Source organism: Malaclemys terrapin, chromosome 11, assembly GCF_027887155.1.
Source record: "Malaclemys terrapin pileata isolate rMalTer1 chromosome 11, rMalTer1.hap1, whole genome shotgun sequence".
Taxonomy (NCBI): Eukaryota; Metazoa; Chordata; order Testudines; family Emydidae; genus Malaclemys; species Malaclemys terrapin.
The window spans coordinates 70,838,912-70,853,927 of NC_071515.1; the positions used below are offsets into that span (position 1 = coordinate 70,838,912).

The window sequence follows — 15,016 nt, forward strand, 5'->3', positions numbered from 1 at the left end:
TGCCAGACTGAATAGTTCCAGGTTCATTTGACTTATTCTTCAGATACTAGTGGGCTCCTCTTTGTTATCTCAGTGCTTGACTGGATGAAGACAGACTTCCTTCAGCTATTCCTGTTATGACTAGGGGATTTTACACTAATCTCAGGAATTCTCTGACTTTCCCACCTCTTTCCTACCCAGAGGTTATTTTCACTGGAGTTATTCTCATTTCAACATTTGCCAAGGATCTCGGTGTTTGATTCTAGTTGCCTTCCCAAGGTTAAGTAAAACACATCGTTAAATGTTACTTTTCTCAGTTAAGGAATATTGCTTGTTGGTCCTTAGAGTTAATTATTACAGTCCCGATTCATGCCTTTATATTGGTTGACCATTGCAGTATCTGGCCTTCCCTACAGGCTGCAGACTATTGAAGATACCAAAGCTGGATTGATAACATGCATGTTATACCATGATGTCATTGCACAGCTGCTGTCTCGTTTTCCACTATATACGGTGGCAACATTAGAGAAGCATCACGGAATAGAGGATTGAACTCTATCTGGGAGCCAGAAGCTCTGGAGTTCTAATTCTGATTCTGAACTGTGTGATCTTGCACAAATTGGAGATGCGTGTCAGATAGGAACCAGGACAAACAGAGGTTTTTTTTACTTCTCAGTGCTTCAGCTTTCTCCTCTGTAAAACGGAGATGATAATACTGAACTGACTCGAAAGGGGTAGTAGTTAATGTGTGTGTGTGCAACACTTGGAAAACAGACAGAACTGTGTGCTGACGATCGCTAAATTCTCCTCTCTTCCACGTATGCACAATTCACACTCATTTCAGTGGGTGTTACAGGCTCAGGGCTGAATTTGGCCCACTGACTTCATGACTAGCCTATCTTACGTTGCTGACATGTTGCATATATTACTCTTGCGAAATTGCTTTCAGCAAACTCAGGACTATTGGCTGCTCAGCCTTCTTGGTTAGTCTTTTGTAGCGATGGTATTGACTTCCTATGTGCTGATGCAGTGGAACTCTTGCACTTTGACATTTGGAATCTTCTTTGCACCTGTACGTTTCAAGCTACTCTTCAGCTTTTTAAATGTTGTCTGTTCGTGTGGCTAATGTGCTATTTTGGGACAGTCTTTCAAACACTGGTACGTAAACAGTGCCAGTAAAAACCGGCACTTACAGGGCAAATAGGTCCTTATAATCACAGTTATCTATTGTGCCAACAAATATGGGTTTCACTTATGCAGTGGGTATTTACACACTTTGTGGGCGTAATTTATGTATCAAATGTTGTTAATTTGTCTCTCTATATTTATTGGTGGTTTTGTATGACCCTCTAGAAGACTGTTTTAGGTATGACGTTGACTTCAGAAATAATGCTTACTGCCTTTAAATTGTAGAGCTGTATAATAGTAAAAAATGATAACACTTTAAACATCCTGTATGGCCATTTAATATTTCTTGATTTTGTGTAATACATTAGTCCCTTAAAAAGCAACAGAGGGTCCTGTGGCATCTTTAAGACTAACAGAAGTATTGGGAGCATAAGCTTTCGTGGGTAAGAACCTCACTGCTTCAGATGCAAGTGTCCATTAGTCCCTTAGAGTCTAAAAGCCACACGCAGTGTGTGTTGTTTTGCACATGGTAATAAAGAATTCAGGAGTGAAGGAGGTTAGAGGTTCAGTTAAGAAATCTTCTGATTCACTGGAGCAAGTATTTCTTTTATCTTGATAACATTTTCTTTTTTTAATTCACAGATTTATTCCAGCCGAGACCTTGAAGAATCCATAAACAAAATTAGGGAAATCCTATCGGATGATAAGCATGACTGGGAGCAGAGAGTATCTGCAGTAAGCATTGGACCTATATGCTAATTATTTTAATGTAAGGTTTGTATGGGTGAAGTTCATCCCTTTGCAGAGTGTCAGCACGAGTTCTGTGTACCACTGAAGTTGTCTAAATAGGGCTGATGTGCAGTTTAAGTGGTACATTGACTATACTGGCCTCTGCATGGAGTGAATTTCACACTATGGGTCTAAATGTAAACTCCTGCATTAAGGAAACCATGAAGTATTAGGTTTATAGGAATTTAAATATCATGAACAGGCATCATATTGAATAAGTCGTCATACATTTAAGATATACTTAATTTTTCAGACAAATAGATAAACCTAGAAAATCGCTATTAGAGTTTAGAGTCAAATTTTCAAAAGTGGAGTTCAAAATTGTGAAAAGTGTCCTTTCTGCACTCCATTTGGGTAGATGGATACATGCAAAAGACCCACTTCTTCACTGCCTTCCAGGTTGTATAGTCATTTACACCTGTGCAAAGTGGGTGTAAAACAGTTTGGTAGCATTTTATAGCCACTGGGCACAGGTGGAAATGACTGCATGGAGGAGCAAGATGATAGGAAATCAGACCTGTAATGGACATGCTGAGTTTGAGTCTTATTTATAGGCAAGCTGTAAGTTACACTGATGCAAATCTGCATAAGACCTTTTCTACACTCTTGGTTTCTGCCACTGGTGTAAATACACTGATGTAATTTTATTGGTGCAAATCCCCAGTGTAGCCCTGACATACTTGTCCAAGCAGTGATTTGCACTGGTGCAGTTTACCTCAGTCTGAACCTTGGTTCTAAAGTCTAATAGTGAATTGACAGTGGTGCACCATGATTAATTGTTTGCATTGGTGTAGCTATATCAGTGGCTAAAACTATCTCCCTAGGGTGAAATCCTGGCCTCATTGAAGTCAGTGGGAATTTTGCCATTCATTTCATTGGGGCAGGATTTCACACCTAGTGTAGAGAAGGCCTGATTCTTATGAATTCAGTGTAGATGTTCCAGATTTACACTGGTGTAACTGAGATCAGAATCTGAGTTGTGGCTTTTCAAGTCAGGCCATCTTTTTAATGAGAGAGCTGTGAGAAAATTATAGAGTTTCAATGCATACAATACACTTGAATGTTTCAAGACGTTCATTTCCCTAAACGTTGTAAATGGATGGACGGAATGGAGGAGCAGCCTTCAAATTCTTTGACTTGTTTAAATGTCCCGATAACTTTAATGATACGATTGGAAAAGTAAACGTCTGGCTTACCATATTTTGTCATTGGTCAAATTGTAAATGACACTTTTGGATTCCTGTAGCATGGCCAAGGCTAACGTATGAATGTTCTTACTTTTATTCAATACGTTGATCCCTGAAATATGTGATCTTAGATTGCGTTAAGAACCTATTCCTCAACACATTCATATTTTTACAGGGAAGTTGGAAAATGAGCACTAGTTTTGAACACAGTTCTGAGTGTTTTTATTTCTCATTAATAGATACCAGTGTGTCTGGCTATTTTGTCACCTGTAAGTCCTTAAATCTTGTTTGCCAACAGCTGAAAAGGATCCGATCCTTACTATTAGCTGGAGCTGCGGAGCATGATAACTTCTTCCAACACTTACGCCTGCTGGATGGAGCATTTAAATTATCTGCTAAAGATCTGCGGTCTCAGGTAGTGCGAGAGGCGTGTATCACGTTGGGGTAAGGAATACATTCTAAACTGTGTTCTACAATTAGTTTTGATGAAAGGAGGAGATCCTGGCTCGAACCCATTTATGATGTCATTTGGCCTTGTCAGTACTGGACAGACAAAGTGGCATTAGAACTTGGTTTTTGCCACAACCATTTAAAAACCATGCTCGTGCGGGGTCATTAATCATGGTTGTACAGCCTGTGGGGATGGGTTCTGTACGGTGATGGTTGTACAGCCTGTGGGGATGGGTTCCGTATGGTGATGGTTGTACAACCTGTGATGATGGGTTCCGTACGGTGATGGTTGTACAGCCTGTGGGGATGGGTTCTGTACGGTGATGGTTGTACAGCCTGTGGGGATGGGTTCCGTATGGTGATGGTTGTACAGCCTGTGGGGATGGGTTCCGTACGGTGATGGTTGTACAGCCTGTGGGGATGGGTTCCGTATGGTGATGGTGTTTGGAAATGTTGATTGGGCAGGCCTTGATCAGCTTTAACCTTTGAAAGCAATTACTCACATTATGGACCAGATTCAGATCTCAGTTACACCGGTGTCCATCTGAAGTAGCTCCATTAACTTCAATGGAGTTACTGTGGATTGATAACCAATGTAGGAAAGGGCAAAATCTGTCCTTATGGGTTTTTTGCTGGCCAAAGCTAGCTTTAAAAAATCCTCAAAGTGTTTCTAAGTTATTCAAATACAAAATAGTGCCTGTAAAACCACAGAATATATTCGGTGATCACATTAGCTCTAGTATGGACACCACAGATTTTTTTTTTAATTAAAAAAAAAAAGGGGGGGGTGGAGCTCTTTGGTCCTGGGCTCATGACCCAGGTATACTTGCGACATTCTAAGGGTCAGTTTACAATCAAACAGATTTGACTGAGTTATATGTTTCTGTAAACTAGCAGAGACAACAGAGCTCCTGTTGCAATGCCTGGCCTTTGAGGAGTTGAGCACCTAGAGGGCCCATTGAATACCGTGGAAATAGAGGGTACTCGGCACCTGTCAAGGTCAAGTCCACAATGCTGTGAAATGCTTTTCAATAGTGTAATACCACAATTCCAAATAACAAAATGAAATGTGCCCTGAGTATCTGAATCCAATGGAACAGAAGTGGAGGGCCATATTTTGCCCTCCTTGACCCCACATTTTAAATTAGTGGGGTTGCATGGAGTGCAGAATTTGGTCATGGCTAACAAATGAAAGATCAGGCCCATAGTGGTTAATTTCATTTAATTCCATTAAGGTACAAATCTTATGTAAAACGATGTACTCAGTAGCGAGGGACCAATTGCAGATGCCTTATATGGAAAACACGTGAATATTCTGACCCTTAGGAGACTGCAAAATTGAGTTGGAAAGTTCCCATTCATCCTGGGTCTGTTAAGGCTGGAAATGCCAACAGAATAGCTTCTCTTGTGATATTTCACACTCACACTTTCTGCCCGAGCTGAAGTTAGCAGGCAAGGAGGCAGCGTAACATTGAATAATAAAGACACAAATATGAAATGTGTTTTGTCTTTGGGTTCAGACTGAGTTTGGGGTGAAAGTACAGGTCAGTTCTTATTTTCTGTGGGCTTGTTCCCGCATCCGTAGTAACTGAATGTTGAATGCTGCCAGAGCAGTGACTTTGAAGAAAGGGGACTAGGGCATTTTTAATAATCGTTTATGAAATTCACAAATGTCAAGGCAAGACAGAAGCTTGAGAGAAAACAGAATCTGAAACTGACAAGTGCTAGAAAACCGAGTTATTCAGCAGTGCCCTATGGGTTTGTCGGTGCATCTTTAACAGGGTGCCAGTGATGTGGTGAGCTTCCATGCTGAATTTATTCCTTGTTAAAAATCTGGATGAGCATAAAGCATAGCACTGGTTTGAGATGAAAACTGAAAAATGTTTGAGATATGTCTTGTTCTTTCTTCTTTGGTGGAGTTAGAGAGGAGACTGCAAAATCACGAAATAGTGCATGTCAGATAGTCTACATTACTATGACTAGCATAATCTAAAGCATATTTACCAGCATTTCTTAATTGTTTTTCAGACATTTGTCTTCAGTTTTGGGAAACAAGTTTGACCATGGGGCAGAAGCCATCATGCCAACCATCTTTAATCTGATTCCTAACAGTGCCAAAGTAATGTCCACTTCTGGTGTTGTAGCTGTTAGATTAATCATCCGAGTAAGTATATATCAAAACAAAACTTTGTCTTATAAAGACTTAAATCTGTAATCAGATCTGAACTGAGGAGAGAATGTGAACATGTCCCTGGTGAAAATTAGCTTAAATAAATAGATCAAGCACCTAAATGTTGCAGAACTTGGCTATGAGACTTCTTCCTTGAATTTCATCTGGATATATCATCTGCATTCAGAAGCTTTTGTTGAGCCCCATGTCATGTCTTAGAATAGGGAAAATTATTTACTGAAACGCAGTTCAAGAGGGGAAAAGAGACTGACAATAAATGAGGAGTAATAGTTTGTCCGCTATCAATGGAAGTTGCTTCTTGGTGACTCTTGTTGTTTATGAACCCAGTTTATGAATCTAGCAGTTTACTGACTAAATTGTTCAGTGGAAGTTGTGTAGCCACCTGAAGGAAGAGCACTACAGAGACATTCAGATGCTAGGGACACTGTTAATTATAGGCTGCTGGCTGGGTAGCATTTGGTGTTTGGGTGGCCATTAGCTTGTAGGAAGGGGAAGGGACAACTCATCAGATTATCATTAGCTATCTGGCATTGAAGCCTAGCAGTGATATTTTGTGTCATGAAGACCTTGTTCTGATGGTTCAGGCTGTAGCATGCTCCATCAGATGGGATAGCTCAGTGGTTTGAGCATTGGCCTGCTAAACCCAGGGTTGTGAGTTCAATCCTTGAGGGGGCCACTTGGGGATCTGGGGCAAAATCAGTACTTGGTCCTGCTAGTGAAGGCAGGGGGCTGGACTCGATGACCTTTCAGGGTCCCTTCCAGTTCTAGGAGATGGGATATCTCCATTAAAAACAAACAAACAAAAAAACATTCTGGATTGTAAGTAGAAAAAGAAAGTAGTTCTCATAGTACTAGTAAGTGAGTAAAGATGGTGAACTAGCAGCTCTTTTATTAAATATAAATGCTGTTGGTCAGCAAGTGAGGGTTCAAAATCATAACTTTCCAGGCTCGAAGATCATTTAGGAATAATTACATCGTTTAACAGGGTATCCCTCTGTGTTACTTTGTATAATAAAAAGGAAGGACTCTATTTCTTTATGCACTATTCGTTATTCTAGAATGATGGATTGTGTGATTTGGAGCGTGGCGGTTAGGAATCAGGACTAGTCGGTTTAATTCCTGGCTTTGCCTCTGACTCACTGTATGATCTTTGGCAATTCACTTAGGGTCCAATCCTGCACCTACTGAAATCCAAAGCCAAAACTCCCATTGACTCAAGTGGTACATGATCAGGGCCCTACCTCTCTGTCCTTTGGTTATCCTATCTGTAAAGTGGAGTTAACAATATCTATCTACCTCCCTCAGAGGGACCTTGTGAAGCTTGACTAGTGAAGGTTTGCAAAGGACTTTGAGAGTGGATGACAAGTGCTATCAGCATAAGATGTATTAGGGATACTTCTTTGCAGAAACAAAGGATTTTTACCTTTGGAGAGTTGCGTGTATATTTCTCTGAAGTCATTTTTAAACCACTTTCGCTTGCCTTCCCATCCTCATCTAAAGAGTCTTTGTAAGCACTACATGGACAGTGCATCTTGTCTAAGGCCATTCATCAACTAGTGTGGCCTCTGCCCAGTGATGTGGCTGGCATGCTGTGGGAAGCCTTGGCATACCCTACTGCTGGAGATTTCTGCCTATTGATGAATATGGGTCTCACACAGCAGTGACTACAGACCCGCCGGAGCCTGTTTCCATAAGTGTAAACAAGGAATTCATGTCTTTCTTAAAAATATTCCTTTATCTATGGGCTGAATTTTTTAAAATGAGCCAAAATGAGTGTGTGGATGTTGGCTTTAGGATGACTAAGGGCAATTGGCTTTACTCCCACAAATCTAAAATGTAAAGGTTTTTCCCCTGTTTCTCTTGTTCTAGCATACGCACATCCCTCGGCTAATACCCATCATAACCAGTAACTGTACCTCCAAGTCTGTTGCAGTTAGAAGGTGAGAATGAGGTTTTAACTTTTCTTCTTGTTTATCAATGGCTTAAATTCACTTCCTGTTTTTTGTTTTTGTTTTTAAAGAAAAGCTGAGTTTTTCAAAGCTATGTAGAAGATTTATCTGCACATCTTCCCTTAACATTAATGGATGTATCTGAATCCCCTAGGTCACTATGAAAAATTCAAACCAAGTGTTTTTTTTTTAAAAGTTGCACACTGTATAGGGAAGAATCACTGTTCCTGTTCTTGAAAAGGAAGGATGGCCTTTAAATAGAAAGTAGCTGATTTAACATGTAGGGGGGAGGTAGGTGAGGATGTACTGTACAGTTGTGTATGTTTGTGCATGTTTAGATATTGCTATAATATTATTACATTAGTTTGGCTGCCTTCCGAGGCCTCAGATATGCTCCTATTTTCTACTACCAGCCACTTTTGTAGTACGTTTCCTTCGGACCAGAATGTAAAAGTCACATTCTCTGAAATTCCATGGCCTGAGTTATGCAGGAGGTCAGACTGGATAATCACACTGGTTGCTTCTGGCCTTAAAAATGGATGATTATTTCCTTTTTGCTGTCTAGTTGGAAGACCTGAGCCCACTGTCTTTAGCTCCAGTCTCCTCTAGCTGGACAAACAGAAGTAAGAATGATTGGTGACTGTGTCACCTACTGACTACAGCTCTGTCACATACCGTAAGCAAGTCACTTAACATGTCTATCCTTCAGTTTCTCTATTTGAAGAATGGGGATGAGAAAATACCTTCTTTTCAGACTTGATACAAAGTGTAGTGTTTGTAAAGAACTAACAACTACAAAGTAGTGTTAACTTTGATCTTCTCTACATCTCACTGTGCTTTGTATTAAAAAGAAGCAAAATCAAAACCACGCCACAAGTAATAGTCTACAGCTAGGGTCCAGAGCACTGCTTCATACTGTGGTGACATTCCAGTCTTTCAGACCATTACTGTAGCGTATATTCATATTTTTTAGTGTAAAAACTCTTTGTAGAATTTGATCTTTATAGATACACTAGTATTTTTAATAAGGGGTGTCACTGCTGATTTTGGTGTCCAGCTGGACCCCATAATAATAAATGACTGATGTGCGGTTGCAAGTCCATTAGAAGCCATATGCCTCTTTATTAGCTTAAATAGCTCAGACAATATTTCTCCTTTACCCACTTTCAGGCGCTGCTTTGAATTTTTAGACTTGCTGTTACAGGAATGGCAAACACACTCCCTAGAAAGGTAAGATTTGAGCATGAGCGTCCCTTCGGGACTGTGGCTTGAAACATCCCACCCTCACTGCTAAAATCCGTTTTTTCCCCATTCAAAAATAAAAGGGAAAAAGAGTCCTCTGAGGCCCTGTGTGCACCTACTTAGGCACAGGCTGTTGGGGGAATTGCTGAGGCCTCCCAAACATTGGAGCTTCTGGTGGCACCACAAGTGTGGATCCCAGGGCTACAGACGCTATTTCCTGAAAGCGTTGTTGAATGGACTAGAGAAATGGGTCCTCTCCAGTCAGGCTCAGAGAAGATGGTCAATAAATTCTTGAGCTCTGCCACTCTCCAGATTAAACTCAAGCAAGGGGGTCTCATATTTTCCTGACTGAAAACGAGTGGCAGAGAGAAGCCAGGCATGGGAGGACGGGACTGGGGTTGGCAGAAAAGAAGATCTTAGGCATTTCAGTTTCCTGCTGCAGGCAAGTACTGTGTGGTCCAATCATTCCAAAATACTGCTATTCCGAAGTAATAATGCTATAGTAATTCCAGATAGTAAAGCAGTAATACTATTCTAAATAGCCAGTTTTCCCTCTATTGGCCTATATGTTTAGGAGCTGGATTGTTCTGGTATGCAAAGAGGGGAGCACACAAGGGGCCTTTTCCTTCCCTTATACTCCCACCCTAGATTTCTGGCCTTAAGATCTGACTCTTGCAAGTGAGGGTGCAGTTGCAGTGCCTGTGTTCACCCAAGCCCGGGGAGTACTCCCTCCTACAACCCCTGGGTCTCGAGCCATCCCGAAGGGGTAGGAGAAACTAAGACTGTGGGCCCATCACCTTGTATAATTGACTGATGATGCTGGACACATGCAGAGATTGGAGCATGCTGCAGACTCCTAAAGGATGGTATATCATGTGCACTGGTGTTGGGGCGCCCTGGGCGGGATTTTGCCTCCCAGATGCCAGGCATAAAGCCAGAATAGCTAGCTTAAGGCTGACACACAACTATTAGGGACATAATAAGAGACTTGTATCTGTAAGACACATTATGGCCTTTCAAACTAACAGTCTGCGGAGAAAGACAAAGGTGAAGGGAAAAGGAAAGGTGATTGACCCTTACTTCATTAACCCAAATTGCCCTGGGCTACTTTAAGAGTTAAGAGCTTATTTTTACACCCTGGTAGTTTCCATGGTAACTAAGGAATGACCTCTGAAGAATGCAGCTTGTCTCTTGATTTCCAGCAGCAAGGAGTGAAATAAAGCTGACTTGTAAGAATAAATAAATACATCCCCTAAAGGATGTTATGTGGAAATGGGGGAAGCTGTGAAATGCTCTCTGTTTGCCGAGAGCGGGGAGAAATCACTAACCTTTGCAGACTCATCTATGAATGCAGGGAGGTTTTCTGCATCTTTACTCACTAACGAAATAATGTTTTCTTCTGATCTCAGACACATCTCAGTATTAGCGGAAACAATAAAGAAGGGAATCCACGATGCAGACTCTGAAGCAAGGATAGAGGCAAGAAAGTAAGTGGATTTAAAAAAAAATAAGTATCACTTTATAAACACAGGATGGTGTGCGATGGAAAACGGAAGCCAAGACAAACGCACATAGGGCCTGTTCCTACTCCCATGGCAGTCGATGGCAACAGTTCATGACTTCAACAGGAACAGGAGTGGACCCACAAAGCAGTCAGCATGATCTTATTAATAAAACCCCAGCCATACACTCATTGCTTCTTTAGATTCTGGTCATTTTACATCAATGTGTAACTTGGTTTTCTCCCAGCGTGGATTAATCCATGTATTAATGTATGTTCTTAGAAGCACAAGAGCATTTTGCTAATTCTTACTTATCTGCCACCAATATAATGCCTAGATAAAATCTGGTGGTTTCATTCCTGTTCCCATTAAACACTGGGTTGCCAAAGGGCAGTGAGATTTGATAGCCGAGTATCATTTGATTTCAGGGCTGATTCTTTTATCTCATGCAAAAATCTCTTTGTCCTTAATGGAATTTTTGCCTGAGTAAACATTACAGGATTGGGCTTGCCATTGCTTTCTAAACTACTACAAAATATTGTAAATAATCAAAACCACTGTCAGAGTTAGTTAATAAAGTACAATTGTGGGGCAGCATTATTTTGCCTTTCTTAATCACTGATGTTGAAATCTCATTAATTTGCAATGATTTTCCCTGTCACAAAGGATATAGGAGAGGTGCTGCAGTATTTTCAAAAGTGTGTGTATGTGTCCATGGGAGGTTGTTTTGGTACTGAGAACTTGTTCTTAAACTAAGCACCAAAGAGTCTAGGTGAACTTTATACGGAGAGAGAAAGCTGTCGTATGGTACGTTTTACATTTCATGAACTCGTTTAGAAGAATCAAATGATTAAATGCTACACTTCAAGAAATGGTAGTTCACAGTAGGAGTGGGTATTAAAATTATTTTGGGAAGGAGCATTTTCTCCAATCATGAAAATACTATAGGCACCCCGGTATTACAGCAATGTGGCTAGGTAACACAGATAGCTAGTAGCTAGGCAGACTCTTTGAGGATTTATTGTGAATGTCTAATTCTCCTTTATTTTTTTCTTAATGAATATATTGCCAATGTTAAGATTTAAATTTTTGCATTTTATCCCAAAGAGATTAAAATGCTGATGACTTCCTCTGTCTGGGGAGCAGCTGTCACGTGCAAACGGCTCTGGATTAATTTGTACTTATTGATCTTGTTCTTAAAGTGTCCTCCAGCCTAATCCTGAAAGGTGCCTGTAACACCTATAGATTATAACAGGAAGTAAGGATGCTCAGCATCATCCGGGAGGCCGTTAGTGCCACACAAGACTGGTCCCTGTGTGCGGAAATGTTTCTCTCTCCTTTTTTCGAGTGGGCTAGATCCTGAGAGATGCTGAGCCACTCTCACTGAAGATAGTGAGAGCAGCGAGCTCAGCACTCCCTAAAATTTGCCTCAATAGCAGCCAAAGTTTGCCCCACAGTATTGTGCAAAGGGTCAGGATCATCTCAGGGATAATTGTCAGTTACTACACATCTGCTTTTGAATGTTATTGAATAAGGGAGTCACTGTTATGTTACAATTTGAAAGAAAAATCTCTGTGATTGCTGTCGTGAATCAGGCCCACAGATCTGTCTTCAATTGCAGATTGTTTCAGAAACTGTTATTGAATTCACATTAATTTGCCAGTCCTACCTCTTTAAACACCAACGGAGTGTCCCCTCGGCCTGTAGAGAGCCAGTGTGGGTGAAAGGGTTAATGGTATTTACCAGCACTCATGCTAGATTTCCCCCTTTCACTGGGACATTGCGGGTTGAAGCTTGCCATGGGGTGTCTGTCTTGTCTAAGCCCCGCTGCTCTTACGGGCTAAGGGTGTTCTTCCTGACCTCCTGATGGGAGCTGTGACATCTGGGTATAGACTCTGCCCCTTTCTGGTGCTAGCTGTGTTCCTGTGATGCCCTGCACGGTGTACACACCCTGCCTTCCCACTTCTGGTCAGTGTGTCTTGTGTGGAATTGCTTCCTCAAAACGCAGCGGTAGCCTGTGTGGTATGTTTCAGATGCATCACAGAAAGGCTGCATCCCTGAAATGGTTCAGTTTTCATAGGGGTAGCCGTGTTAGTCTGTATCAGTAAAAACAACCAGGAGGCTTTGTGGCACCTTAGAAATTAACAAATTTATTTGGGCATAAGCTTTCATGGGCTATCACCCACTTAAGGCAACTCCCATCTTTTCATGTGCTGTCTATTTATACCTGCTTACTGTATTTCCACTCCATGCCTCTGATGAAGCGGGTTCTAGCTCACGAAAGCTTATGCCCAGATACATGTGTGCGTCTCTAAAGTGCCACAAGGACGCCTCGTTGTTTTTACTGAAATGGTTCAGTTAAGCCATTGCCATTGGGGATGGACGTCTCCAGACTGAGCCGCTGTGGCTCACCGAACGTCACGAGGAGTTTTCAATGGTATATTGGGATCTTCTTTTCAGATGTTATTGGGGCTTCCACAATCACTTCAACAGAGAAGCAGAACACTTGTATCACACGTTGGAATCCTCCTATCAGAAAGCCCTGCAGTCTCACTTGAAGAACTCAGACAGCATAGTGTCCCTGCCTCAGTCCGATCGCTCGTCCTCCAGTTCCCAAGAGAGTCTCAAGTAAGTCTCCGTACTTTATTACCACTGATTTTATTGTCTAAGCGGCAGATGCACCTAAATGTGAGCAACTATGACATTGCACTGTTACCATTCACAACTTCATGCTTAACCTTGTGTCTCATCTCTCTTATCACTGTTCACATTTATTTCTTGACCTCAACATTTGACCAGCTCCAAAATATGGCATATGAGGTTTTTGGCTGGCAAGATATTTAAAAAAAACAAAACAAAAAAACCCACACTGCTAAATATCCTGGAGTCAGTCTTGAAACCATAAATAAGTGGACAAGAGGCTTTTCATTCTCAGCCAGACAGTATTAGTCAGCCCTCCTAACTTAAAAAGACACTTGTCTGGCCTGAAATTTTTCATGCTTAGCCTTAAGCCAGAGAAGTGAGTGTATCTGTTTGTCTTTTCTTTTTCTTGTAAGAAGAAAAGTGGCCAAGCTAGATATAAATTATATAGCTGCAAAACAAATAGCTTTTCTGCTGCTTTTGTGTATCTTGGCTGTTTTTGAAGGGACGCAGTCAAAGAATTTAGACTCAAAATTCGCCCCAGCTGAAAAGCGTTAGAATTTTTTGAGGACTGTCCTATTACAATATGAATTGTAAAATCCACCTCCATCCTACAAAGAAATGTATAAAATACATTAGTCACTATTTACCTAGGATCTGAAATCTTCTTTTGCTCTGTTAATGCTCATGGTAATTTTTTCATACTCTTTTCTAAGGAGTATTATTGAGCCTCAATATTTATATTTAAACAATAAATCCTGTTAGTCTGTTACTATATGTAAATAGTTGTCTATTACGAACCCTTTATGACTATGTACTCAGCGGGGACATGGGGACGGCTTCTAAAAAGTAATTCCAGGTTTATCATAGTAATTATATAACTGCATAAATATATATTTGATATGTTTAAAAAGAAAATGAAAGAGGGCCAGGCCAGCAGTCTAGCAATAGCAGGAGAGTGTTGTGGGAGCACAGGGAGAGCTAAGTAGACATTCATCACTCAGACTAGACTGGCTCCAAAGCAAGGGTTTCAGTGCAGCAGACGTCAGTGATGAAGGACCAGTGCTGGACTGAAGGCCAGTTCTAGATTAGCAGAGAGGGGAGTAGAGAATAATCACCATTGGCAATAGACTCTTCCTGTGCCTTTGATCAGTGAAGTCCCTTGGAGCATATATGTGGAGAGTTCCGAAAACAAAGAGGGCAGTTTTGAATGAAATCCTGAAATAAGTGGGGAGCCACTGGAGGTGTCTGAGGTTGTGGTTGGTATGGTTGTGCTTCTGTGTATATAGCAACATTTGGCACACCCTGGAGTCTGGAGAGTGGGGTCATGATTAGGCCACTGCTATTTTTAATAACCAGTTATAAATGTAGTAATATAGAACAAAGCCTCCTAAAATATGATGACATTTTTATAGCCAAGATTATTGGCGGCTCAAAAAAGACCTGTTTGACTTTAATAAATGTTTGTGTTTAATTTCTAGCCGTCCATTGTCTGCCAAAAGAAGTCCTACTGGGAGCACTACATCCAGAGGTGAGAGCAGGAACTGGAGGATATGTAATCACCTATTGCAGGGGAAGATTTGTAATGAAGTACGATAAAAGACTCAAATATTTCAGGGTTCAAAATAGTGATTCTGGTTATAATGAAATCTCCATTTACTGTGAAGTTGTTCTTTGGACCATTAGTCCAGTCAGATATAGTTGTTCCTGTGGTCACCAGCATATAGTGGAGGCATCTTATGTGCATGTCTCTTATGGTACTAAATTCCAAATTGATCACAAAAGTGCTTTCCCCATTGGACACAAGAGAGGTCTGGACCACTTCGCCATCAGAGCCCTAATGCACTTGACTGCACTGGCAGGTGGGTGGACAAGAATACCTAACAGGCCTTTTCCAGCTTTGATTTTTGTTTGGCTTTTAATAGCCACTGTCTCAGTCTCCACTATGTACCCCAGTAC

At 41.1% G+C, this 15,016-nt stretch overlaps 1 protein-coding gene across 29 annotated transcripts in view; it reads left to right on the forward strand.

Moving 5' to 3' along the window:
- Nucleotides 1–15,016, forward strand: part of CLASP1 (cytoplasmic linker associated protein 1) — a 265,300-nt gene that overhangs the window by 130,664 nt on the left and 119,620 nt on the right. For all 29 annotated transcript variants that reach the window (XM_054043824.1, XM_054043807.1, XM_054043805.1 and 26 more), the window contains 8 exons: nucleotides 1,750–1,842; nucleotides 3,382–3,527; nucleotides 5,562–5,697; nucleotides 7,594–7,664; nucleotides 8,844–8,903; nucleotides 10,325–10,402; nucleotides 12,878–13,045; nucleotides 14,539–14,588. In XM_054043824.1, the coding sequence (XP_053899799.1) occupies nucleotides 1,750–1,842; nucleotides 3,382–3,527; nucleotides 5,562–5,697; nucleotides 7,594–7,664; nucleotides 8,844–8,903; nucleotides 10,325–10,402; nucleotides 12,878–13,045; nucleotides 14,539–14,588 (802 nt within the window). The remainder of the gene's footprint in view (nucleotides 1–1,749; nucleotides 1,843–3,381; nucleotides 3,528–5,561; nucleotides 5,698–7,593; nucleotides 7,665–8,843; nucleotides 8,904–10,324; nucleotides 10,403–12,877; nucleotides 13,046–14,538; nucleotides 14,589–15,016) is intronic.